The following is a 27,895-nucleotide window of genomic DNA, read 5'->3' as shown; positions in this document are numbered from 1 at the left end:
GGATTTTATTTTTGCTCCCTCTTGGACACATTATCCAGTGCTATAATGTGTCCTTCCATTGCTATGCAGACGATACACACATATATCTTCCTCTGAGACCCCTTGAAGTAAAACAAAAACACACTGATCGAAGCTGATCGAAGCAGCTGTAGACCAGCACCTCCCTTGATTTGCAACATAAAATTACTTTTTTTATCAAAGGAGTCTGGTTACTTTCAAGAGAACATCAATAATGAATTCAGTTCACCCCATGTAAATTTTAACGGAGCTATCTGAGGGCGAGGTAAAACATGGAAAATGTTGTAAATATTAGCGCCCACTAAAACAGATATTTAATGTTTTTGGATGACCCTTTTTTCAGGTGGCTAAAATACATTTTGCTGCCTCCACAGCGGTACACTGATTAGCTTCCAGGTAGGTATTGGCTTCTTCTTCAAACTCTGGCTGTGACGACCGACATTAATGTTTACAATACACTGACTATGGAGAAGTACCTCATACAATCCCACTTCAAAAAACCCAAGCTATCCCTTTAAGCTTTTTTATGTCATTTTAATGCAATCAAGCTCAGTATGATATTAGATATAGAAGCTAGGATTGATAACAACAATGCACCCCCCAGTTAGAAAGTACTATTAAGGGCACAGAACCAGTACAGTAAAGCAATAAGAGGAGGTTATAAAAAAAATAATTAGGAGGATAAATGAGAAGCTGACGTGTTTGTGGTAGGCGTGGCAGGACTCGGGGCGTCTGCGAATCTTCTGTGACCTCATCCTGTCGCACTTCACTGAGGCATTATGTACAGCGAGGTCAAGGAGAAATAACAAGAGCAGGAGAGGTTTGTCTTGAATTGTCAGTCAAATATCAAGACACTGAAAAACAACATATTTCATAAATGTACCGCAGCAGGAACACTGGGCTTCATATTTTGAGTGAGTTGGCCTAGTTAGTCCAAGAGGAAAAAGCTCAATCAAAATGAAATGATTGTGTCCACGAGTGGTAAAAGATCCTGGAGTTGCTGCAACATCATTTCACGAGATTGACCAGCATGCTCCATGAATACCAATGTATCAAAGGATATATTTTACTTCCTTGGGCTCCATTGTGAGGGGCGGGTACTGTCTGGAGCAGTCGCAGTCTGCCTGCACCACCAACAGCAACAGGTTGCTCTCTGGGATCTGTTGCACCACAAACGTCCTGACAAACAGAAACAGGTGTGTGAAAATGTGCACAAATTTTATTTAATTTTTTTAAATCTGAAATCCTGCAATGCATGATATTAACATTGTGTCAAATAGGGGGCATTAACATAAAGACAATAATATTAGAATTCCACTATTATTCCAAATGAGACAATATTCTGAAATTGGTACATGTCAAGAAAACAGTATATTCCATTTGGATAACCCAAATTGTACCTTATTCCGAATACAGCATTTTCCCTATAAGATTTGGAATATGCAGATATTTTGTTGGTTTTAGGGCCATTCTTTGGATATGTCTGCAATACATTTAGAATATGTGATTCAATTGGGTATTTTAGGGAGTAACACAGCCTCTTCCCTGTTTAGGGTCAGCCAACAGTTTGCAAGGCTCTGTTGGAGATGCATTTTCTGTTTTCCAACAGAAAATAATTTTTTTAAACATCATGATTGACTTGAATATCAACAGGTTTTTGGTTACAATCGAACAAGTTTGCCACTGGTGAATGCAGCTCCAGCCATTTAACTTCTCCATATTATGATGTCAATAATGTTGCTTTAAGCCAAGTATGCACGGCTGCATGTAAACAGTAATATTAGTGGAATAATCTATGTCATTAGCATGTAAACAGCTTCGTATATATATTTTATTTTTTGGAATAAGGGCAAAAACTGGGATGTTTAAAACATGTCATTGATAAAGTTAATTCTAAAAAATACATTAAAAAAAAGATGTTTGCAGATATACTTGACTGCATGCATTGGTTGAACTGGGTCACTGTCACAAACATTTTGATATCTAACAATATTATCCTGTAGTGTTATTGATAGCAGTGTTTGTGCTTTGTTATACTTCTTTTGGCCACATGAGGGCGTTCACACTCAGCTTATGATCACAAACCTGCTGAAATAATATGGGAACCACAGTGTTTCTCTCTGTCTCTCTCATTTTCTCTCTGTTTCAAGCACGCACGCACACACACACACACACACACACACACACAGATTCCCTCTCTTGCTCCACTCCCCCTCCTCTTATGCCTCCCACTGTTTTTCCATCTCTGTTTCTGTCACCCACTCTCCCCATCTCTCTGTTTTTTTCATTTACCTCTTTTAATACTTTCCCTCAGTTTTCCAGCCTCTCTCTCTCTCTCTTGTCACTCCATATGCTTCTCGATCTTTCTATAACCACATGCACCCAGATATAATTCCGCTCCTTTCTACTTATTTCCTCTCTTGCTGATACTCTTGTATAAACACACATAGCCTTCGGTATGCAGAGCAGAGCAAAGCCGTAGAAAATGGATTTTGGAGGGACAATTTAATATGACTGGTCCCGGGCTTAGAGGGGACTGCAGTGCAGATTTGTGTGTGCATGTGTGTGCATATGTGTGCGCTTACTTCTGGCAGCGTCCACACTTAATAATGCTGTTGGTCTCTTTGACTGACGGCTCGTAGACGAAGCTGGGGTACTCGGTGTCACACGGCTGCAGGATGTCCCCTCTTTTCTTATGAGAGGAGGCTAATAGAGAAATAGATACGGGTCATGAATGGGGTTAGGGATTAAAATAAGTGTGTGTGTATGTGTGATGTTCTGTAGATGACTGACAGGCTGAGAGTCTATGACAGGAGGATGCTGGGTGCTATTTAAATGCTTCACACTTCAGCTGTTTATTGCTCTTTCTACCATGACTAGGCATACTCCAGCTTTCTGTGTACTCCAGACAAAACCGAATATGGTGTCTGTGTACAGGTAGAGTGATGGGTTTGAAACAAAAAAGAAGAGCCATAATGGCTTGTCGAAAGTTTCCCATGTGGTTGTGAGTTGTTTTCTGTCTGACTTCCTCAGAATCCCATTAAGTTCAGTGTAGCACTATGCTTTGGTCTTGTTTTGTAGAACCTGCCAGTTGTGTGTGTTCCCACTGAAAGCTACTTATGTAATCAGAGACACCACATTTTATTTTGTTTGAAGGATACTACAAACACTACACCAAACACACAAAAATATTTAGTTTTACAGAACGCTGATCTGCCTAAATAAAAAACAAAACACTTCAGGATAGGTACTCACACACGCTGAAAGATGCCTTGGCTGAATGGAGGGATGATGATATGGAGCAGGTTGATTGACAGGTGGAGTAATGAAGAGGGAGAAGGTGTGATTGATGGAAAGACAGAGGCAGATGAGAGGTGAGGGATCAGAGGACGTGGTGTTGTTGTTCCATAATGACTTCTAAACTGGTGATTAATGATGCACACAATTTACATTAAACACTGCGGGTGTCGGACTGACACAACACACGTGTCTGATTATTGATAACTTGTTTGCGGCGACTGGTAGCCAGTGTTGGGAAATGTTACTACTGACTGTGCAAAGTAATTAAACTATGTTAATGACTTCAATCAAAGTCATTACTGTAAGTGATTACTTCTTGATTACTTTTTTAATAAACATTTTTAAAGTGTGCAGAAAAGAACCAAGCTCTACAGTGTAAGGTTGTATTTAAGCACGGTTCTGATCTCAGGAGGAAAATATAGTTGAATTTACAGCTCTGAAAGGTTTTTGTTGGACAATATGGCCATCTGCATTGAGGTGCTGGTTGCAGGTATGATAGACTCAGGTTGCTCAATACACATTGATCTGATCAGGAGGCAGTGCAAATTCAAGAGCTAAAAAAAATGAAAAGGCATATTGCCAAATGAACAAAGCCTGTCTGGATGTAGAGACAGCTCCTCGTAAAACATTCTTCCCTTGATGGTGATGCACTCAAATTTGTTCCAACTTCATTGTCTGGATGGTGAATGGATGCGAAGCAAAAGCATGAATATATCAGATTTCCCCCTCAGTAACTGTATCAGATTAAAATGACTTTTTATTTAGTTTTTCAGTATGTATGGCTCTTACATTTAACTAGTTATTCCCCAATACTACTGAAAAATTAAAATGAAAAGATGAAAATTATGAGTATTATTAGCCCAGACGTCCTTCATTTATTATGTATTTATTGAAGAATATACTTGAGATCCATGTAGATGATATGTGTATTATTCATGAATTAGATTACTGCGTAAGATAAAAATAATACTCCACTCTACACAGTTGACTCCACTACATTTTGTTGGCAACTAGTTTCTTTTCAGGTCAAGATCTTATATGAGAAAATGATCAATTTTAAATGATAATGCATGTTTTTGAATTAAATGACTTAATACTATATTAAGCAGTTTAAATTAACTGCTGAAAATCTGAATACTTCTTCCACCACTGTACAGATCTGCTCTAAAGGTTGTGACGATTTACTGAAAAGACATGATTTACACACACACAGAAGGACATTTCTTTGGATATATAAATGGATACAAAGATGAAAAGAGTTTGACCTTAACCAGCTACATTTTTTTCTCGTAGAGCTCACCGTCAGCGAAATGCTCCGTGTGCCAGAAGCCACAGATATTAAACTCCAGGAGAAACCTTGTGAGGAGGAGAGAAGAGGAGAGTGGACAGAGAGAGGGAGTCAATTAGGCGGCCATCATTACAGACCAGATTGCAAGCAGATTGCATTCAGCTCTCAAAAACTGGGCCAGGACCCAAAGTTGTGCCATGGGAATATTAAAATGGGTCCTCAAATTATTCAGCAGTAATTGGTAGCTTTGGTAGCTGCTTTTTGGGAAACTGGAGAAGCTTTGCAGAGTCACTACAGTAAAAATGTAAACGTTTTTAGTCCAGCACATAACTTCCTGTTAAAAAGTGAATTGTTCTTTTTTACTATTCGGTTTCATTAATGAATGAAGATACAAATATGTGAGTGTGTGAGCTTTAGAGATTCTGGTCAGTAGATTTCTAGCATGGGACATATACAGGCTAGTGTAATAGAATTTTGTGATTCATTTTATTATATTGCATATAATAAATCAACTGTTACTCTAGTTAAACTGAAGAATTCAATGTTTGTTTGAATCTTGGTCTAAACAGGGCCAGCCAAGGCTGTCTATGTTATCAATGTTTAGTCTGAACCTCTCTCTCTCTTTCTGTCTGAGAAATGCTTTTGCATTAAATACAATGCCAGGGGGAACTCCAATTTGTCCAATTTACTTGAGTATTTCTGTTATATCTAACTTTATACTGCTACTCCACTCATTTTAGAGGCAAATATTGTACTTTTTACTCCACTACATTGAGCTGCCAGCTTTAGTTACTTTTCAGGTCAAGATTTATTTTTGTAAAGTATCTTTACAAAATTAAAATGCTGCTTACATAAATGCATTAATACAAAAAAAAAATCCAATTTATATTGGAATATATATTAATCAATGTGAGTGGGGCCATTCTGCATCACGAGTACTTTTACTTTTGATACTTTAAGTACATTTTGTTGCTGATACTTTTACCTAAATACGTTTTGAATGCAGGACTTTTACTTGTAGTGGAGTAATTAGTACTTTTACTTAAGTGCGGGATCCAAATACTTTTTTTCCACAAATGGTGGTATTGACCTTCTTATAGAACTAAATAAACTTTATTCCCAAATGTCAAACTATTTCTATAATAATACAGAATATTGATATTTAATAGCAAATTTGAACAACCTTCAACCTCCTTTATTTTCGACATACTGATACTGTGGTTTCCCCTAGCAACACTTACAGTAGGAAGTTGGAGAGGAACCACTTGAGGGCTGAAGCCAAACCATAGAACGGCTGAAGAGATAAACAGAATATAGTTACTGCAGGATTGATCGGACCTTTTTAGTAATAACATTGCATACAGAGTGAGAACACTCTACGTACACTGAGAAGTGGACGGGCGCTGCTGACAGAGTGCGAGTTCATCTTACACATGGCCTGGTAGTCGAACAAGGACACCCTGAGGAAACAGACACACACAGAAACACAGAGTTTTAGCATTTCATTGACTTACATCCTTGACCCCCTGCAGATTATTACACACAGTGTCGCATAGCTGAGCTTAACCTTCGTAAGAATGCTAATCCCTACATAGAAAAGAAAGAAAGCTGAGAGAAAACATCTAATGCTAGAATTATCACTTTATATGCAGTTCATATATTAGTATAGTTGGACCTTACGCAGGAAGATGCACAAGAGAAGTGTTATGACTGTGGTCATATTATAGTTATTGTTTAGCAAACTGCATTTGTATGTGTGCCCTGTGTTTTTGTTTTCCTTTTTTTTATGCAGATTGGAGTGTGCCATAGCCGTGGTGTTATTGGTGGAGAGGTTCCACGCCTCAATATTATGCAGATTGGGGTGTGCCATAGCCGTGGTGCGATTGGTGGAGAGGTTCCACGCCTGGGCTGGGATTGGCTGCAGCCGGGACCACCTGGTTTAAATGGAGCCAAGATGGCGGTCGTCGGTGGCAGCAGGCTTTTTCCTCATCCTCCTCTTCTCCCAACCGGTTCACACCTTTTGAGTTAACTTGTGGTTTTGGACTTAATTCCCTTGTTTTGAGCAGTAAGGGTGGGTTGCCAGGTTTTGTTTCTCGTTTTCTCTTGTTTAAGTAGGTAGGGAGGTAAGATTTTGTATCTTTTGGTTTTTCAGGTAAATTTCTTATTTTTAAGATAGGATTGTTTTTGTTTGTTATTTTGGCTTTAGTCCACCCCTAAGTTGAAGAATATTTGTATTTACCTAAGTTCTCTTCGTAAATAAATATTTACCCATTCTTCAAACTCATCTTTGTTTGTGGCTACTTGGGAGATGGGGAAGATGGGGCCTTTTCATGTTATGCTCTAGGCCCCTAGACTGGGGCATAACAGAAGATACATACCCACACAAATTTGCACATGCATGCTCATAAGAGTGCATGTACGACTGCACAGTCACAGAAGTTCATACATGCTCAGAACCAGTTATGTAATATTCTGTGTCAAATGAAACATGACAAAATCTTTTCGCTGTGCAAAAATAGCACATCACTCATGAGATTTCAAACATAAAAGACAGGAAAAAAGTAAGAGGGGGGAAAAAATCCAGAGCAAGTCACAGAAGCTTAAAGAGGAGCAAAAAACAGAGCATCTATACAGTACATACACAGATGGGTGAATTAGCTACCCTCGGCACGAAGACAGAACAACCGCTGAGACTACACAATTATATAGCAATAAAAACAAAGCTTTTGAGTCTGTGCAATGACAGAAAAAGCACGCCCTCCAGGCTATGTGTTTCATACGCATACTAATGCATGGCTTAGGTGTACATATAAGGACAAAAAAGTAAACACTTGCAAGCCTCACACTTGTGTTTGTGATACAGCATGAGGCATGTAATGAAATTCCTGAGAAATATACAAATGCATAGTGTTATGAGCATGAAATACCAGGATGCATAATATGGCATTTAACATTTAAATGTAGGGGTACTGCAGCTACATGACTAATTGATTTAGAGATGTTTATACAAAGTTTGAGCTTTTGCAGCGTAACCCCCTGTCCTCTGCTGACAGTCTGAAAAGTTAAGGCAATGCAGAAGAACCTTAAACCTGCATTCTTTCTAATGGCCAGTGATTATATAGAAGTCTGTGATGATTTATTACCTCAGTAAACATTTTCCTAACAAGTTTATGGTCTTAATTGCTAGTTTCAAGTCTTCTTCAATACAGCATGATGTTTGTTTTGTAACTTATAGTCTCATTTAGAGTAAAACAGACAATAAAGCAGGGGGTGCTTAAGCATGTGGCTACCTACCCAATCAGGATAGAAGCACTGAAACACTTATCCATGTCAATACTTATATTTTTGGGGGTTGTTGTTTGTGTTTTGTCTGAGAATTTTGATCCTTTCACAGTGTGATTCCCATCATGAAGTTGACTGCAACATTTTGGTTGCCTAAAAATGTTTTGTTCAGCATTTGGTTGTATTAAAAGACACTCTAAGACGTCAGCTGCTCATTTTTTCTGATTATTAATAATAATTAGGGTTATCTGGTAGCTTAGCATTTGTTATGCTAACTGTACCTAGCTTTGCAAGGCTGATAATCTGTGTGACCTCCCTAGCCCACCCCTCCTGTCAAAATATTTAAAAAAAAAAAAAAAAAAGATGTTGACAGCCAAAACTCAAGCAAACCATGGGTAATGTCACTGTGGCTGCATCAAACTGCTTTTATACACTCTTTTGAAGCAACCACACACGACTATCTTGTCAAGGACAACCAGACATTACCTTTTGAACATGCCCATTCTGATTAGAGTTGTCATCACTGATCCGTCAATCTCGCCAAAGAATCTTCCGGCCTATTAGTGAAGAGAAAAAAACACTGTGTGAATCCATCTGTGTGGCTGAACATATTAAATTCATGTCATGATAAATTGACAGAGGGAATATCAACTGCTATCCTTGGTGTTCATCTTTCACACTTTCACCTCAGTGTGAACTCTGTAATCAATTATTCATCCGGCTACAGTATGTTATATTATGTGTTTGTTTCAAAGCAATAAATCTGGTAATAGGCTACAAGAAATAGCATGAATACCATGACATTTTAGGAAAAATGCTTAGATGAAAGGAACAATAACAACAATACCATTTTCATGCCTGTACTGTAAATATGAAGCTATAATGGACAACCAGCTAGCTCAGCTTAGCATACAGACTGGAAACAAAGGGAAAAAGCTAGCCTGTCCAAAGTTAATAAATATATATTCTAGCATCTAGCATCACATATTTTGTTTGTTTGAATTTGTACAAAATTTAAATTGTAATTGTTGCATTTAAAGTGTAAAAAAAAAAAAAGCAAACAGACTGAGTAAGGAAGTCAATGAGCCTATTCCCAAAGTGTCAATCTATTCCTTCAACACTCAAACCTTAAAGACGCATATGGGCATGTTGTCGAGCATTATTGCTTTATTTATTATTAATAATAATAATAATAATAATAATAATAATAATAATAAAATTGTTCGATTGATTGTTATTATATTGTTATTGTATTCCTTGTTTATAAATTGTATATGCTCAAATAATTACATTTCAACCTATGACATATCACAAATAAAGATTTTTATCAGATTGATTTAGTGCTGCTTTCTGCTCCAGAACTTTATGTGGATGTTTAAGAAACTGAATAAAAAAGGTATAAAAACTCACTATAAACTAACACTGCTACAGTCAAATTACAGCACTCATTTCTGCTTTGCTTATGTTTTGTTGTGTTGCATAATTGAAGGCCTCTGTAGTGCTGTGCTACTTATACACTTGTTGTGATTCATGAGCACTGACTCATTTTTACTGCTTACACTTATTATTGATAGTTACTGTGGGAAAAGACTGACATTTGAGGATGTGAATATGTAAAAATGTTATATCACACCATCTTGTTGTTGGGTAAAAGTTTTATATGGGTCCCAAAAGGTCAAGGAAGTCTTTCTAAACATCAATAACCAAGTAAGCTTATGTAAAACAGTGGAAAATGTTGGTTTTGAGTCCTATTCATAGCACAAAGTCTGTTGGACTAAGTGTAGTGCGTGTTTGTGTGTGTGTATTTCTAAGTAATAGGCATAGACAATGTAAAAGAAGTAGAGGTAACCACCGTGAAGTCACTCATTGGTTTGTAGAATACCATTTTGAAGCTTCAAGTTTGGCATTTTTATGATTTTTTTAAACCAGAAGTGAACATATTTGGAGGGTGGCAACCTGAGAGCGCCTTTGGTAAACCAAAAATAAGTTGATGGCTATTTAAATTGTACACAATGCTTTGGAAATGTATTGCTACACGATTGACAGTTTGACAATTCACATGGTAGCCACGCCCCATAGCATACCCTGCTTTATCGTCTATTTTACTCTAAATAGGACCATAATGTACAAATTGAACATCCTGCTGTTTTAAAGAAGACTTGAAATTATCGATTGAGACCATAAACTCATTAAGAAAATGTTTACTGTTTACTGTTTTCACTAATAAATCAAGTGAAAAGTAAGTATTTTCTCATAGAATCAGACTTCTTTTTGCAACCACAGGAGTCGCCCCCTACTGGCCAAAGAATGCAGGTTTAGGTGGCTTCATCTTTAAAACCCAGATGTTACTTGCACTTCTTTTACACAGTCTATGGTAATAGGCACAGATTGTTTTTGATATTCCAAGCGTGTTTCTTTTCTTGCTTGGTAATGAAAAATTGAAAGGCGTAAAAGCTCTCAAATAATCAACGAGATGGGTGTGTGAGTGTGTGTGTGTGTGTGTGTGTGTGTGTGTGTGAACTCACATGATTCTGCTCTTTAGAAATTAGGACAAAGCCATTATTGTCAATCACGTAGCATGAAATATCCTGAAATGAGAGAAAGAGACAGAGCAAGCAATTACTAACGCGAGGAAGATCCGTGTCAAACAACACAGACAAAGATAACAAGCACAATAATTCATATTATTCAAGTCATAAAGTGCCTCAAAATTAAAGCTGTATGAGTCAATTTATTACTTTTGTGACACCGTACAGTAGTGCAGGATAACAATTTTTTTTTTTAAACATTTTGCGGCTTGAATACCCAAACATGTTATAATTGGATATGACATGAATTCATGCTAAAATTCACATTCACTATTTATTTATTTATTTATTACTATATTTCTATAGCACCTTTCAAAACCAGGGTTACAAGGTGCTTTACAAAGTACATTATCACGGAGGCAATACAACAGTTAAAACAAAAATAACAGAACATCATCAAAAACAGTGAACAAGCAAAAATAATAGGACTATATAATAATAAGACGTTAGAAATCATTGCACAAATGCCAGTCTGTACAAGTGGGTTTTTAAAAGTTTTTTAAAATGATACTAGATACACTAGATACACAGCACACAACTCCGCAAGATATACTCACAAAGCTGTCACAGCGGAGAGGACAAATCCCATCGACATCAGAGCACTAGACAGAAAACAGGAAGGGTTAAAACATATAGGTGAGAGTGACAGGAATATGTAGTGTTATCTGAGTGTTTAGATGAGGGCATGTTTGTGTATGTGAAGAAATGATTTGAACACATGCTCTGTCTGTCTCCTCTGAGGAGGTGTTATACCGGAACATGTGTCAGCGTCGACAAGTGCATGTGGAAAAAAGGTGCAAGTGCTGGTGAGAAGGTGTTAATAAGTGTGTGAAATGTGTACCTGTGAAGAGCTTCTGAATGTTTATTTGCCAGTCTGTGCATGTTTAATTTCTGCATGTGTGTGTGTATGTGTCTGGAGTGAGAAGCTGACTTCACAGCAAGTGCCGAAAATGTCAAACAAGCGTTGTTTTTGAAAAACGAGGCGAGAAGGGGGAACTTGTGCATACTTACATCTGTGTCATTTGGCTGAGAAGACACGAAAAGAGGAACAAAGAGAGATAAAAAGAGAACATTAGGATGAGAGAGTTAATGATGTGTGAGCCAATGCACTGACTGGACTGTCTCACTCTGTTGCTGTTAGACTGCTGTTGACAAAGCCGTACATCATCTCAGAGCTTCAGTGTTTCAGGAGTAGACAAAACACTGCAGTTATTATTCTTCATTAATGCTGATTTTTGTAGATTTAATTACGGTTTTAACAGATTTCCAAGCAGGCCCTAGAGGGAATTAACAAATCCATGAACATTTTAATCAGAGTTGGAACATGAAAAATTCAATACTTGCAGTTTGGTACGGAAGCTCTGAGAGCCAAAGTAGAAAAAACGAAATTCTGGTGACCCATTTTCTAAGTCGGATCTTAATTGATTATAACTCAAAAACAGGGTTTTTTTATCGGCAATTTTTTTTTTTTTTTACCAGGATCCTTTTTCTAAGTTACTTTTTTTTTATGTCTGTAGAAACAAAAACATTACTGGTTTTAGTCCTATTTAAAACATGGAGAAGTTGCTCACTTCAGCCTCTTGTGGCCAAAATGTGTATTACAATAAGAAACACTTGATCCTGACAAATAGAAAATCACCTGACAAAAACCTTTTTTTCTTTTACAGAAAAACATTTTGCACTTAAACTAAAACTATTTTGATCAGACCTAGCGATCACTTCCCTCTCGGGGCTTACATAGTTAAGCATTAGGTGCCTCTTCCATTATAATAATAACAACAGAGTTTATTTACTATATATCAGCAAGTCGAAAGTGAAAGTTCCCTATCAACGCTGTCTGTAAATTTCACCTCCTCACACTTTCCCTCATCAGTAGAAGGGTCATGACTCAAGGTGCCAATAGTTCTCCCCATGACTTGATGGTGAAGTTAAGTCCACGGTACGTCTGTGGACAATATGTCTTTAGAATCATGGTCAGGCTATACAGAGCGTGTCGAAGTGCGAATGAGACAATCTATCATCCTTTTCAATCCTATTACAGCAGAGTGTCAGTCTTTCTCTCTGCTTCCCATCGCTGCCTCCTGAAATAAACTACAATCCGGTGAGTGAACCGACATATATGATGATCCTTCCCAGCATGCTGTTGGGATATATGCAGCATTGCTGGATAAGGACGAAATCTAGAGGAAACTAGATAATTATGTTAACAAATAAAGTGTAAAAAGTCCTGCTAGTGAAAAGTGGCCAAAATGTTTATTGTACTTAAGAAACAACATTACTGAAGATCATGCATATGCAAAATCCAAACCACCTGCTACCTATACAAAATAATATAATATACGGTGATGATTACAAATAGTTGTTTATTCATGTACAAATTTGTAGATAAGGCCTGCTCTATAGAAACTCTAGAGAAAGTCAGGTAATCACAAAATGTTTATTATCAGTTGGCTCACCAGAGGGACTGACTTAAAACCAAAGCTGAAAATTTTTTTTTTCACAACTTACTACCTTAACCCATAAGAACCCATGGTGACACCCGTGTAACAAACACTTTAAATCTTCTAGAATCTCCCCATATTCAGCTTTATGCTTCACCTTAACTCATTAAATCCCTAAGCGACGTATACGCTAATTTCAAAAAGCTTATTTTTTGATACGAGGCTAAGTTTAAACCCATTTAACAAGTCTAATTCGTTAATAGGATGTCCTGTATTGCATTTATCTTGTTCTGACCATATTTCCTGTCACAATTTTGATATATGTTATGGAGATTCAAACAAAAAGGTAAATGGTTATTTGGTTTTATTTATTATTAATTTATTATTATTTTGTTACTTAAAAACAAATCTGAAAAATAATTTGTTGTTAAACAGCACTATTAATGTCACAATATTTATATATGTTGTGGAGATTCAAAGAAAAAGTCAAATTTGTGTCTCTGTAAGCAGAAAATGTGTCCAGTTTATTTATTTTAAAATAAGAAATATTATAAACATAAATACCATAAACGCCCATTATAACATTTATGCCACATCACAGATCTTTGACATTTAGGGGTAGTATTTTTTTTTTTTTAAAACATCATAAATGTGTTCTATGTGGTCCACTTGGTCTGTGGTATCTCCCATCATTTTCCTTTAAGGATAACTGGGACTGGGTTCTTATGGGTTAAACTCTCTCTTTATTGTGATGTGTGGAATCTCCTCTATAAGCAACAATTCTATGTCTCCTCCAGCCAATTTACCTCGAAAATCAGAGGCACATTTCTGAATCTGTGCAGCATGTAAGGGGCTGTTCTCCTTCAGATCCTGTGTTGGTAAATGTGTCTCATCTTGGTGCTGCAGGAGGAGTCAAGGTGATGGTGAGAGCATCAATTATCGCTCTCATTCGCTGCACCTCGATCGAACACTTTCTCACAACGACTGATGATCCCACTGTCTGCTCACACACTCACTTGAACTCAAAGTGAGCAGCACACAACAGTATTAAAACCACGATATTCTGTTTGTACTGAACTCTGCAATAATGCCTGTTTTTTTTTTTTTTACAAATTTGCTGCTTCAATTCTGAAGACGCAGTTTGTTTAACATGTAGCCGTAAAATATTGTTGTTTGCAAAAGACAATTTTTGCTTCTGTGATTGCTCTAATTACAAATACACTTATATTTCACATTTCAAAAGTTGCGGCGCAGTATGATCGCACACACAGCAGTATGCAAGTAACGAATATGGGATTATAGAGAAAGGAAGACCAGCTGAGTCTGGTCCATGAGATAAAGAGCATGCCAAGATGTGAATGGCAAAAAATCTATCATCTCCTGATTCTCATTACTACCACCTCACAGCCTCTCACTGCATATCCACCCGCTGTCAGACAAAATATAGCAGCAATGGATAGTGAGAGACGGATTCTTACACTGCAGGATTCACACTGGATATTTTAATTGGATGTAAATTGTTGGTTGGTGGAACAAGTGTTAGTTGAGCAAGGCATTTTTTTTATTCCTTTCTACTTTCTACATTTACCATCTCTCATTCTGAAATCATGCAACTTTTAGACACCACGGATGTAGACACACACCCACTGAGACGGTATACAAAGCAGAGTGTACTGTACAGAGATGTCAGAACATTTTCCTATTAACATTCTGACTGATTCCTATTAGACGGAGGCTTGTACTTTATTTTTACCCTCCCTAATTCATAATTCATCATCTTATAAGCTCTTATTTTAAGGGACTCAACCTTATACTGTAGCTGTAAGTTCAGATGCCGGTTTCCTTTACTTATGTAACTCTTCCCCTTTAATCTGAGAACTACGTGCAGATTTCCTTGCAATGATCATTTCTCTTAAACACACAAAGATAATTAGATGATGTTAGCTTATGAGACAGTCTCAGTTGAATACTGATATCTCTATATGACCTAAATAAGCAAACGGGACTATCTGAGTCCCTGTGAAATCAGATGAAATGATTTATGCACAGATCGGAAGAGCTTATGTTTACATTTGAATTGGAGAGAAACTTTGTTTCTGATATTTTATTTTGTTGTTATAGCAGATTTTGAGGAAGGATCAGCAAAGAGAAAAAGAAAAGAATTGACCACAGAACAAAAAATAAAAGATGGAAGGGACAGGGACAGTGACATAATCAAAATCAACACAAAAGTTACTTGTAGCTGCACAAAAACAAACCAAATAGTAGTTAATTGCGAATAGGGTTGCAAAATTCAGAGAATTCTCAAAGTTGGAAACTTTCCATGAGAAGTAACAGGAATTTATGGGAATCACCTGGATTTTTGCTTAATTTTTGAATATTATTCAATATTTAAATCAACATGAATGTTTTTGTTGTTCAATTAAATCAATGATTCTTCAATAAAGTGATTACAACTTGATAAAGTTCTACTTAAAAATAAATCTGTTGAAATGTCATGTTTTTTAATTGCATTATTTTGCATAGATGTCTGTTTATGACAAACAAAATGTTTATATTTATGTTTGGGCATAATACAGTCTGTTTAAATTACCCCCAATTTCCAGCTAATTCCCATAAGTGTCCATAATTCTCATGGAAAGTTTCCAATTTGCAATATTTGCAAAATTTACCAGTTTATCTTCCCATGGAAAGTTTCTGGAAATTTACCATACATTTTCCACCCCTTTGCAAGCCTAACTGAATTAAATTTTTCTCTCACAAACCCCTATGATAGAGTCGTGTAAAAATCTGGGGAAATATATTTTTTAATGCATGTGTGTATCATTCCCAATACATAGCAACAAAAAAATAAATTAAATCAAATGCTCGTTATATCTTTACTGCTACACAATGCAATGGCAAGATGGAATTAATGGAATAAATTTTTTTTCTCTTTAAACTTACATCACTACATGACACCCTCTCTAGGCAGAAGTCTATTTATGTGGAAGGCTGGCTGTCATGTGACTGGTGATTGTTCTTCCTCTTGAATATATGCATTTCATTCAGGATTTTACAGTAGGTACAGTAGCTTCACCCCCAGGGAGCTTAACTAAAAATAGATCACACAGAGGCTTTCAGACACACACACACACACACACACACACACACACACACACATAAACAGCTATGCATGCATGAACACACATGAACATACACAGTCAGAACATGGACATGCTGTGAGTGTAAGCACACAAACCTGTGTGAAATAAAGAGGGTTGACAGTGAATACATGACAGGAAGATAAGATGATTATGTAAGCTATCTGAGGAGACGAGGGAGGGCTGAGAAGAGGAGAGGAGAGGAGAGGAGAGGAGAGGAGAGGAGGGAAGAAGGAGTACAGGGGATGAACTGGTGGAAATGGGGTAGAATTTAGAAGAAGGACGAGACATGAGAGGAGAAAATTGACAATTTAGGCAGGAGAAGAGGAAGTCTAAGGTGCACACAGTAAGTGAGAGTGGGAATGGCTTTCTATACGGCATAAATCCAGTGGATAACAAGGCTACTGCAAATGCTGCTAATGAGTTCTTGGTTGATGAATATGGACATAACAACACACTTGTGCACAGATGGTCATGCATATGGTCCCTGTCAGCATGACACACATTAACATTACCAGACTTATACTGTACTCTCTTCTTCACACCTCCACACACACACACACACACACACACACACACACACACACACACACACTTGGGAGTTGCTGAGCCTAGCTGTGGTTGCTATCCATCATATAATGGCTAGCCAGCAGCCCTAATGCTCTTTTAACTGCTGTCATTTACAGTCACAGGAGCCGAGGAGGGGAACGGCCAAGCCATCAAACACCTGCCGCAACAAAGGTGTTACGCCAAATTAAGCAAGTTGTCCAGGATAAAATGCTTTCTTAAAGCTGTGCAAGAACTCAAAAAGATACAAAGACTCTCCACTTGAAGTAGCACTGCTCTGAGCAGCATACAAAGCATCAGCTGAAAACAATTCCAATGATGACATTTCATCTTTCAAAATAATACTTTCCGCAGGGTAAGCCCTCCTGTAATGGCGTTTGCAGTGATATGGAAAACACCGCATTAAGCTTTGAATTAAACAAAGTTTAAAAGCTTTAATTGCCAACTAATGGAGCAGAAAAATAACCTATAATCATCCTCGACTCCTTGTCATGAAGTAATAAATAGTGTCAGAGCGGCCTGGTGGTTTAAAGGGATATTCCTGGATAAAGGGCAGAGGCTTGGGGTTAAACTGCTGAAGCAGACAGTGTATTCATCAATAAATATGTATTCTATTGCGCAAGATATCGAACAGTATTTGTGTTTTGTTCCTGCCTAAAGTGCAAATGGAGAATTTAAAAGCCAAACCATCTCTCCAACAAAGAGGCAACACACACAGACTTTTTTTTGTTGTCATTTTGTCTCTTTGAGGCAATTTCTTTTTGTGCCTTAGATTGTTTTCACGTTTAAAGTCTGGTGGACCTGGTGTGATTCAGTGGTGAATTTGCAACATTGTTGCATTTTTCATTTGATTTGGTTTGCTTCCACACTGTGCTTTATCCAGCACACCAAGCATTGTAAATAAATTAAGCTGTTGACGCTGTCCCTTGTCTATTATTGGTCAGAATATGTGAGGGAAAGAGCTGCTACTTTTTCAAAGCAAGTCGTGGACTTTAATGTATTGTTGGCTGAGTTTTTCACTTTTATGCAGCACTGATCGGCTGTGAGATTGAATTCATTAGCTACCATTCTGTCACTAAACAATTTGAAGACTTTGTTGTTTTTGTGTTTAGCCACAAGCAACTGTGTTAGGTGATCGTCTGATCATATTTGGATAAGGGCCTTGACTTCATCATTAGACCACGTCTGTCCATTAGACAAAGCCTGCTACTACCCTGCCTGCTGTTGATTCTCAAATTTCTGCTCAAATTCAACCCAGATTGTGCTGTGTTTTGGTTCGCTTCCTTCCTTTTAGTTTGGACTGTGTTCTCACCTGCAGCAAACCGAACTGGTGCAACGAGACCCCCATTTTTTTTGCAGACCAGAGTTCAGTTCTTTGGTCCGCACCAGAGTTCAATTAAGTATTCGCAGCAGCAAAAAACAAATGGACTATCCAACAAAAGTTTATTTAGAGGTGATTTTGTGTCTCTTGGTGGACATTTAGTGTCTCTTTGAGCTCATCTTGTTTTGTTTTTTTGTAGTTCTTTTCCATCTCTATAGATGTTTAATGTCTTTGTAGCCATTTCACTTTGCCTTTTGCCTCTCTCTGGTTGTTTTGTCCCTTTTTCATAGTCACTGTGAGTATCTTTGTAGTTGTTTTGCATCTCTTTGTGGTAATTTTGAGCCACTTCCAGGTTGGTACATGTCCCATTCAGTGACACTTTTTTTGTGGAAGGCCAGGTGGAGACCTGCCACTTTGGACCCCTGGGCCCCTGCCACTGGGCCCGTTAAGTAATCAATTTATGCAAATCAAGAACACAACACTGGAAAATTGTTATGAATGCACAGATGTTACCAATTTTAGACTGATCACTTCAGGAGATACAGCAGGGATCATTATTTGGAGAGGGTAGTATTACTCCCCAGTAACTGAAAAACTGCATGATTGCGCTGTTTGTATTCCACAGGCACTGTTCAATGTAACAGCTATAACCATAAATATATCAAGTCCTTCTCATTAGTGCCAGGGTAGTGCTACAATTAACTTGTTTTATAGTGGTCATTAAAAAATAAAAACAAACAACGATAAATCTCACATGGAAAAAAATAAAGCAATAATGTGATAATCACTGGGTTTCATTTCCAAATAATGCACAGTGGTACCTGACAGGCATGATTCATGATTTTGTTTTGCAGACGGTGGCATCCATTAAATGTCACTGTTTTGAAAGCAGAAGTTGTATAAAACCAGTGAGAAGTCAGATTTTAGTTTATAGAGATACTTTTGTCAATGTCACAATTCTCATTTTGGAATTAAACACCTTAGAGCTAAAATATGAACGATTCATTCAGTGAAATGTCCACAGGATGAATATCTGTGTCTGCACTTGTTATAAAATACTGACATTTACAAAGAGCTTCATAAAAATGAGCAAGAAGCCTGTATAAAGGAGAACACACAGTATCACATTGAGTCTGAATATGCTTACCTGTCTTGCAATGGCCCACAATTTGGACTCCATCATATCCAGAGTAATCTGAACACCAATGGCTGCAGAGAGAGAGAGAGAGAGAGAGAAAGGTGAATGAAGCACAGTAGAATAAACCTGTGCATTAAAATTAATAAAGCTACAAGCAAAAGTTGGAAAAGAGGAAACACAGGGTTGGGGATGATGTGGAGGGTGCGGGAGGATAGGAAGATGTAGAAGATAATGTGAAGGATGCGGCAGATGCATTACATCAGGGGTGTCAAACTCTGGCCCGCGGGCCAAATTTGGCCCGCAGTGTAATTTTATTTGGCCCGCGAGGCAATACCAAATTATTATATTATTATTGTAATATAAAAGCTGACCCGCCAGTATTATACGGTGCATTTACCGCTAATACTACAAATCCCACAATGCCCTGCTGTTGTTTTGGTGCGTCAATCAGGACAGGACCCAGAAACGCTCCTCTGTGACAGTTGTCATAGCAACTTCAAGCTAGAGCTGTCTCCGAGCTACCCCTTCCTAAAAATTCCCGAAAAGAAAGGCAGAATTTATTAACCTGTTGAAAAAGTTTATTTTGATATTTAAATCAGAAGGATGCAAATAGAAAATAGGCATACGATTTTAATTTAATTTTAATTTAGTAAATTAATGACATTGATGTGTTTTTTATTTGAAATTTGATTTTGCATGTCTGCACTTTTTAGTTATATATTGTATGTTTATAAGCGTTGCTGGTTCCATATTTAATGTTAAAGCAAAACATGTTTGGTATATATTAAAAGGTTTATTTGTTCAATGTTGGCCCGCGATTTTATTCAAGTTTTAAATTTTGGCCCATTGTGTATTTGAGTTTGACACCCCTGCATTACATATTATACAGTAACACCTCTGCTATACCAATGCTATGTAACTTAGACCAGGGCTTTGGATCCCACAGTTCCTCTCTCTTGTAAAGGCAAATGTCCACTGCAAACATTATCAACACATATTGATAGTGTCATGCCAACGGCATGGAGGCAGGATGAAAACAATGTATGCCACCTGTGGCTATGATCATTCAAGTATTATATGTGACTTTCAATGTGTATCGCAGCAATTTTATTCATTCATGTGACACACAGCTCCTGCAATCAGTGGACGGTGAAAGTATTAAATAACTTGTTTCCTATTTTCTGACATACAGCAATACTGTGAGTCAGCGGTGGAGTGTAACTAAGTACATTTACTCAAGTATTGTATTTAAGTACAATTTTGAGGTACGTGTACTTTACTTGAGTATTTCCATTTTATGTAACTTTATACTTCTACTCCACTACATTTAGCCAGTTGACAGTTTTACTTAATTTTCAGGTCAAGATTTAACATAAAAACATGGCCAATTTAAACTGATATGACTTTTTTATTTTTTATTAAACCTCACATCAGTATATTAATTAGTCAAAATTAGCCCTATCTTGACAGCATTTAAATGATGCTCATATAAACGCATCAATAATAATCCAAAAATATATGTGGAATATATAAAATCTCAGTGGGTCCATTCTGTACTTTTGATATTTTTATTTAAATACGTTTTAAAAGCAGCACTTTTACTTGTAGTGGAGTAATCTTGCAGTGAGGTATTAGAATTTTTAATTAAGTAAGGGATCTGAAAATATTTCCACCACAGCTGTGAGTAAATTGCGTGACAGTTTTTAAATTGCGTCAATAATAAAACCACTAAGACTATAGTAGAAATAAATAGTATCGGGAGCAGCATTGGTGGTCACAGATTCCACTGCTGTGATAATATTTTCACTTTAAGGAGGTATTCCTTTAGAAGTAATGGTCGTAGCAATAGTAGAATGTAAATGGAGGCGGAAACTTTAATTCCAGCAGTTTAAAAAGAAAGAACATTAAAGAGCCGATTAATGTCCCAGGGTGAGAGACTTTATCTCTCTCTCGGCTCCCCGGCTGGAGGAGTAGAAGAAGACCTGCTGTACAGATCAGCTCTGCCTTCAGAACTCAACTTATGAAAATCCTTTTACAGTAACTGGCCTTCTGAGCCTCAGCACCGCTGTGTGAACTCGCTATTCATAGACAGAGTGTGTGCGTGCGTGCATGTGTGCGTCCAACCTCTGCCTACAACACAGCACTCTCAGTCACAAAACATTAAGCCAAGAATTAGTGTGTGTTTGTACATGTTTCACACACGCACATAAACACACACACGGCGGAGTGATTGCTTGTGTCAGCTTAGGGCTGTACGTCCATCAGCATTTTAGTCGGCGTGGTAATGCAAAAAGGAACTGTAATTGCATAAGTTCTCAGTGCACACAAACTGTATACACCCACACACACACACACACACACACACACACACAACAAATACACACACACACTGCGAGGGAAGATATGACACTTCATATTAGCATCAAAGACTCAGCGTTTTTTCTCCCTACAGCATGCTTTTTACAGCCACACAGGGAAAGCCTCTGCGGTGCTCACAATACACAAAACACAGACGCGCGCACACACACACAAACACACACACACACACACACACACTTGCACATATACGTAGGTACAGATTCTGTATACAGCGTGGACTAATACCCAGCCACACGCATGCACATCATCATGTGCTTTGATAAAAACACAGTGCAGAATGATTATTATGAAGGCTTTATAATGAAGGACATTAGTTAATGGCTTGGTCATTTTTAGGTCTGGTTGCAGGGCGGAAGAGGAAGAGCAAAGGACTGAGTAAGTGGGAGGAAAAAATGAGGATAGAGAGAAAGGGCCGGCTGCTTGTTTTGTTAGGTGAAGATAAAAAGATTTGAAATCATTTCATGTTACCTCAGCCATAAATGAAAGAACTATACCTGCAGTTTTTTATGTCTTGCTCCATTCGCCATGACCCCACTGCCCATTTTTCTCCCAGCATTTATTTGGTTACGTCAAACTCATCTTATCTCATGATACCTAGTACTAAATCAACACCAGTGCTCTTTTCCCCCAGATTTAATATACAGTATACTACACTGCATGGAACTCATTGGATCATTTATGTAAGGTGACATGAGGCCAAGAATTGCTATGGCACTAAAAAATTCAGGGATTTAAGCAAGAACGGCTGAAGTTCCACTTTTGCCGTTTTGTTTTTAGATTCTATTCTAACAGCAGAAGAACTGGTTGACCCTACACAGCAATACAGAAAAGTGTTACATGTTTATCAGTTTTGACACTGTCATTTAATATAGATATATTCTGTTTCTAATTTGTTAGTTTTTATGTAATTTTTACATTTTTTAATTTTTTATCTAATTTATGAGTATATTTCTTAAAGACACCTGCTAATTTGATCTATTTTTCAGTTTTTTCAGAGGTATGTCATCCATTGCCAGCAGCACTCAAAGCAACTACAATAACCCACTAGAATGTGGTCAATAATATTGAACTGTATAACTACATTCAAAATGGATTGGTCTAATCCTGATAATTACAACTATCAATTTGCAAGCCACCAGGGCTATGGATGAGATTTCAGAAAAACTATCGTCAAAAGTCCAAGAAAACCCCAACTGGCTATAAAATATATGGCTTGCCACCAACTAAACTTTCCAGATTTTAACATCTAATCTATTTATTTTTAGTGATAATTCCTTCTCTCTACAGTACATCATGATCTGGATCCAGTGTTTTATTCTCGAGGCAAATATCTCCCTTTAAATCCCTTATTATTATGCCTAAAATAGTTGATATGGCCAATGGCTCCTGTAACAGCAGAAAAAAAATACACAGGTAATGCAAAACTGTTAGCTTTTAAAATAGTCAGCAAAAATGTAAAGTATACATAATGTGTAGCTAAATAGCTAAAATGTTGTCATGTTCTGTGTAAGCTTTACTTGTGTGTGCCTTTAAGGGTAATTCATTTTTTATTGTTGAAGTCCAGCCTTTGTTGTGATAGGTGGATTAGGTCACATGACATTGCCAGGTTATAATGTTGAGCCTTTGATCATTAAAGCATTAGATTTCTCCATGGCATGCTGTCAGCTTTTAGTTTCCAGCTAGCTTCATCATTTCGCTGTTTTACCTAGGAAAAGGAACGCTTGTGAGTTATGTTTACGTTTTTTAATAATTTCAGTGTTTAGTTTATTTGCATGTAACTGTCAGGTTGTGTGCAGCTATTTACATTGTTGTCTCTGTTAATATTTTGTATTATTTCTGTCATTTCAGTTTTACAAAAATGATTTCAAGAGAAAGACAACAGTAAAGACCAGTGAACATTACTCCAGTTTCTGTCCTTCTCTTGGAACTCGTTCGCTATCTGTCGATTTGTGTACAGACACCCACACACACTGAGGACAGAATAAATGTATTTACTTGTATGGTAAATGCTTAGAGGTATTTCATCTTAGTCCATAGGCTGAAAAGTTCAATAAATCTCACGCAATTATGCTTGTAAAATGCTATAAGGGGATGAAATATGGATCGCTGAGGGTAAGAATAAACCATAAGCTGCATGTACTCATGGGGATCAGAAATGGGGATATTATAAGAAAAAGGCCATAACATGTTCTGCCGATGGGTGTGTGAGATTGGTTTGTGAGTGTGTGTGTGTGTGTGTGTGTGTGTGTGTTTGTCATGGATTCTGCACAATCTCATCGACCCACCAATCCGGCTACATCGACCTTTTATAATGCAGTCTATGTCAATTTCCAGCAACACGTTTTCCTTTTTAAAGAGACAATTCAACATGTAGGGATGTAAAATCATTTGTACCAAAAGCACATATGATTTTTTTCTGGAGGTAATATTCTACATGTGTTCGTTCGGGTACTTAAACACCCTCTGCCACACATTTCCTCTCCTCAATAGTGTTAGTGACCTTGAAGTCGTCTCCCTCCACCATAATCTCAGATAAAGTGTTGGAAGGCCATTATGCAGGGCAGAAGTAATCTGCCTTCTTTCCCTCTCTGAGTTGGAGGCTGATAGGCCAAATCTAATTAAAACCATCACACTGATCCCTCTGTGTGTGTGTGTGTGTTTTTGTGTTTTTGTGTGTGTGTGTGCGCTGTAAAAGATGTTTTTTTCCCCTGTAATGTGTGTGCACAGCTGGCAAGCATTTCCCAGTGTGTGTTCAGTTTGCATACAAGTGTGTACAGAAGAATATGCATGACCTTGCATGCATGCAATTGAGGGTGCACGTGTGTGTGTGTGCTCATGAGCTTGAAAGTGTGTGTATGTGTGTGTGAAAGCCTATCTTGTACACTCACAGTCTGAGTTGCAATTAGCATGAGCTGCCAATCACAGTGGAGTGCGCTTTCAACAGGAAATGAATTAATGAGGAAATAAATAAAAAATTTAAGCAACCAAGAGCCGGAGTTAATTGGTTATTACACTAACGAGATAGAGGGATGAGAGACGGAGGGATGCGAAGTGTGAACAATGGGAGGTGAGAATGTGTGGGAAAGAAAAGGGGGACTGGAACAAGGGTAAACAGTCTGCGGGCTCAAAGGCTTACTGCATTGTTGTCACACAAATTAAAAAACATTACACATGTAGCATTAGATATGTGTTTTATATGCACTGTGTGGTTTATCTCATCAAAACACAGGTCAATTGTTGCTTATTCAATTCATTGCTAGAAACCACAGACAAAATGTGTCTTTAAGGCCCTGAAAATAATGTAATAAATAAAATGTAACCTGTTATATTCTGTATAATGGATGCCTTTGCAGCCCTATTTCATTCATTGGCAAAAGCAATTGCATGTTGAAGACATTTAATGCAGCCTGCCTGACACTTCCCACCATCTCAGCAGCTTATTATGACTAATATTTACGGCAGTTATTGTAACCCTAACCCTGTTCTTTTTCTCCTAATCTTAAACAAGTGGTTTTGTTGCCTTAACTCCACCAAGTATTTTATGTTCTAAATCTTAATGTCATAATGTTTAAACATCAATCAACTGGCTACATAAAAAATGTACCTATTTTAAGCCAAATCATAATGTTTTCCTATATCTAACCTCTAGTTTTGCTTCAATTCACAATCTTAACCATGTGTTTAAAACTGCAACTGCTTCAGCATTCATATCATGTGTGCAGTTTTTTTTTTTAGAATCGTTGGCGGATGACCTATTCTGTCATTTAAATATGAGGACGTATTCGAGAAATGATTGCCTTACATAACACATGCAGCTATTAAAGATAATTTTTTGGAATCAGAGCTGCATAGTACTGCCACTAAAGCTTAGTGTAATTGAACAGAGAGACAGAGAGAAGGGAAAGGTGACCAGCTTACTGGCCTTTTGCTAAATGAGGCGGCGAGAGTGTCAAGTGCCTGACAGACTGTGAAGAAAGAGAGAAAGAGATCAGGATGGTGGAAGGAGAAGGAGCGAGAGAAGGCAATATCTATCCATCAGTCTGTCTGTCTGTCTGACTGCCTGTCTGTCCATCGATCTATTTATGATATTCAAGGTGTATATTTTATGCTGCGGTGACTGTGCAGTTCTATAAATGGGTACCTACGGTTGTTCACACATTTTTGACATTGTTTACTGGCTGTGTGTGTGTGTGTGTGTGTGTGTGTGTGTGTGTGTGTGTGTGTGTGTTGTAACAAGGTGGCACAGGAGGTCAGCTTGTGTTAAATGACCAGAGAGCAGAGCCCGTGTTGATGGTTCCCTTAGCAAGACCCTGGAGTCGAGGCTAAATATATTGTAACACACACACACACACACACACACACACACACACACTTACAAAATACACAAAAAGAGTCAATAAATTAAACTGGCACAATGGCTAAGTCTCTGGGCACAGAGGAGACACTGGAAATAAGGCCACTAGTGACAAGGTCATTTAATTCTTTTTGGTTTCTCTTTCACACACACACACACACACACACACACACACACACACACACACACACACACACACTAGGCAGCAGAATGCTTAAGTAATGTATGTGAGAAGCACATATAATAACCACTTAGGGGGAAAAGAGAGCAAGAAAGTAAGAGAGAGAAGAAGAGAGTCTAAGACCAAAGGAGTGAATGGCACACACATAAGTACAATAGATCAAAAACAGAAGTATGGGCTACATAAAAGACACACACACACACACACACACAAATCCACAAAGAGAAAGGTCGAAAATGGAGCACAGAGATTGTTATCAAAGGATAAGATTAATTGATGTAATGGAGTCAGCTCTTCCAGGTGGAGAGAGAATGATGGAGGGATGAAGTGGTACATGAGGGAGGGCAGGAAAAGGAGAAGACAAAAGGCAGAGGGGATGAAAGCGGATGAATTGATTTTTAATAATGTTATGAGTTGGAAACCCCTTTTCATTTCAACCAAGCGTGGCTATCAATAATAGAGCGAGGCAGATCAAATGGGTGTGTGTGAGCGTGCGTGATGTGCTTCTCTTTCTTTCACGTGTGTGTGTGAGCATCAAAACAACAACAGGTGGAGAGGAAAACAAAGACGAAGGGGTGTGTGTGTTTTAAGAATGTATGAATTTGCACTTCTTCATTCATCCTTCTGGTTTATTTAAGCTCTTTTTTAATTTTTATTTTGCATCATTCCTGTTAAAAAATTACATTGTAATCCATGAATCCTTTATCCCTGACCACACCTAGCACCACTGATGATGCCCACAGTGATGTCACGGTGTACTGAAAGTGAAAACCACTGGAGGTCAGCGAAAATTATTTTTTAAATGAGGTATTAACTGACTCTTTTATTTCTGATTGTTACAGCCATTTCAATTTTTACCTACAAATAAAGTGTTGTGCATAATCTGGTTGTCAATACATGCTGATGATGTAACAAAGAACAGATTATGATTAAGGAGGTTATTGAAGTGACAAGATCTCCAATCTAAATGACAGAATAGGTTGTTTGTCAAAATCACCCATAAATAAATATACACATACGGTTCATGGTTGTAAAAAAAGGTTGCAGTTTTTTTTTAATTTAGGCTACAAAACCACTGATCGCGGTTTAGGACAAAAAACGTCCAGGTAAGATGTAATAAAAGACAGTTTAAACAGTAAAATAATGGACGTAAAGGCTGTAAATTAAGTAGTTACGAGGATAACATGACTACCGGAAGCGACATCATGACGTAAAAAGGTGATGCACAGAAGTTCAGTAGTGTTTAAATGTTACCTTTGTCTACCTTCTGTGAAGCCCTTTGAGGCAAATCTGTGATTTGTGATTTTGGGCTATATAAATAAAATTGATTTGATTTGATTTGATTTGACTTTGTTTTTACATACGACACAACCCCCGTTCCCCTGTATGAAAGTCAGACATCTTTTCAACCCATCCACCAGCCCTGACTGCAACTTCTACCATTTATCTGCATCGCCGTCATTCATAATTGGATATATATATATATATGTATGTGTGTGTATATATATAACTGTGGCCACTACAGGGCGGTGGAGGACAGTCTCAAATGTAAATATGGGTCGTATTTTGCTGCCTGTACATACGATCAATGGGGTCGTTTTTGCAGCAAGATGAAAACCACTGGAGGTCAGCAAAAACAATTTTTTAAATAAGGTATTAACTGATTCTTTCATTCCCGATTATTACAGACACTTTGGTTTTACACAATCTGGTCATTGTCGATACTTGCTGATTATGTAACAAGGGACATATTGTTCAGGGAGGTTGAAGTGAGAAATGTCTTTGCAAAATTATCTAAAAGGAAAACATTTCTTAGTTAAGTAAGCCTTTAAAACCCTCATCTATCTGTCTGATGTTAGTCAAAGTAACTGATTCACTAAATCTGTAATTTCGGT

At 37.6% G+C, this 27,895-nt stretch overlaps 1 protein-coding gene across 1 annotated transcript in view; it reads right to left on the bottom strand.

Moving 5' to 3' along the window:
* Positions 1-27,895, bottom strand: part of cacna2d4a (calcium channel, voltage-dependent, alpha 2/delta subunit 4a) — a 118,871-nt gene that overhangs the window by 3,115 nt on the left and 87,861 nt on the right. The window contains exons 28-39 of the mRNA XM_059325719.1: positions 19,096-19,157; positions 11,488-11,502; positions 11,034-11,078; positions 10,414-10,476; positions 8,375-8,445; positions 5,991-6,066; positions 5,848-5,900; positions 4,619-4,674; positions 3,274-3,294; positions 2,604-2,724; positions 1,082-1,197; positions 717-799 (exon numbers count right to left, since the gene is read on the bottom strand). Of these exons, the coding sequence (XP_059181702.1) occupies positions 717-799; positions 1,082-1,197; positions 2,604-2,724; positions 3,274-3,294; positions 4,619-4,674; positions 5,848-5,900; positions 5,991-6,066; positions 8,375-8,445; positions 10,414-10,476; positions 11,034-11,078; positions 11,488-11,502; positions 19,096-19,157 (782 nt within the window). The remainder of the gene's footprint in view (positions 1-716; positions 800-1,081; positions 1,198-2,603; positions 2,725-3,273; positions 3,295-4,618; positions 4,675-5,847; positions 5,901-5,990; positions 6,067-8,374; positions 8,446-10,413; positions 10,477-11,033; positions 11,079-11,487; positions 11,503-19,095; positions 19,158-27,895) is intronic.

Source organism: Centropristis striata, chromosome 22 (assembly GCF_030273125.1).
Source record: "Centropristis striata isolate RG_2023a ecotype Rhode Island chromosome 22, C.striata_1.0, whole genome shotgun sequence".
NCBI classification, from domain to species: Eukaryota; Metazoa; Chordata; class Actinopteri; order Perciformes; family Serranidae; genus Centropristis; species Centropristis striata.
The sequence above is the reverse complement of the archived record's forward strand: the minus strand, read 5'-3'. Positions and strand labels throughout refer to the sequence as shown.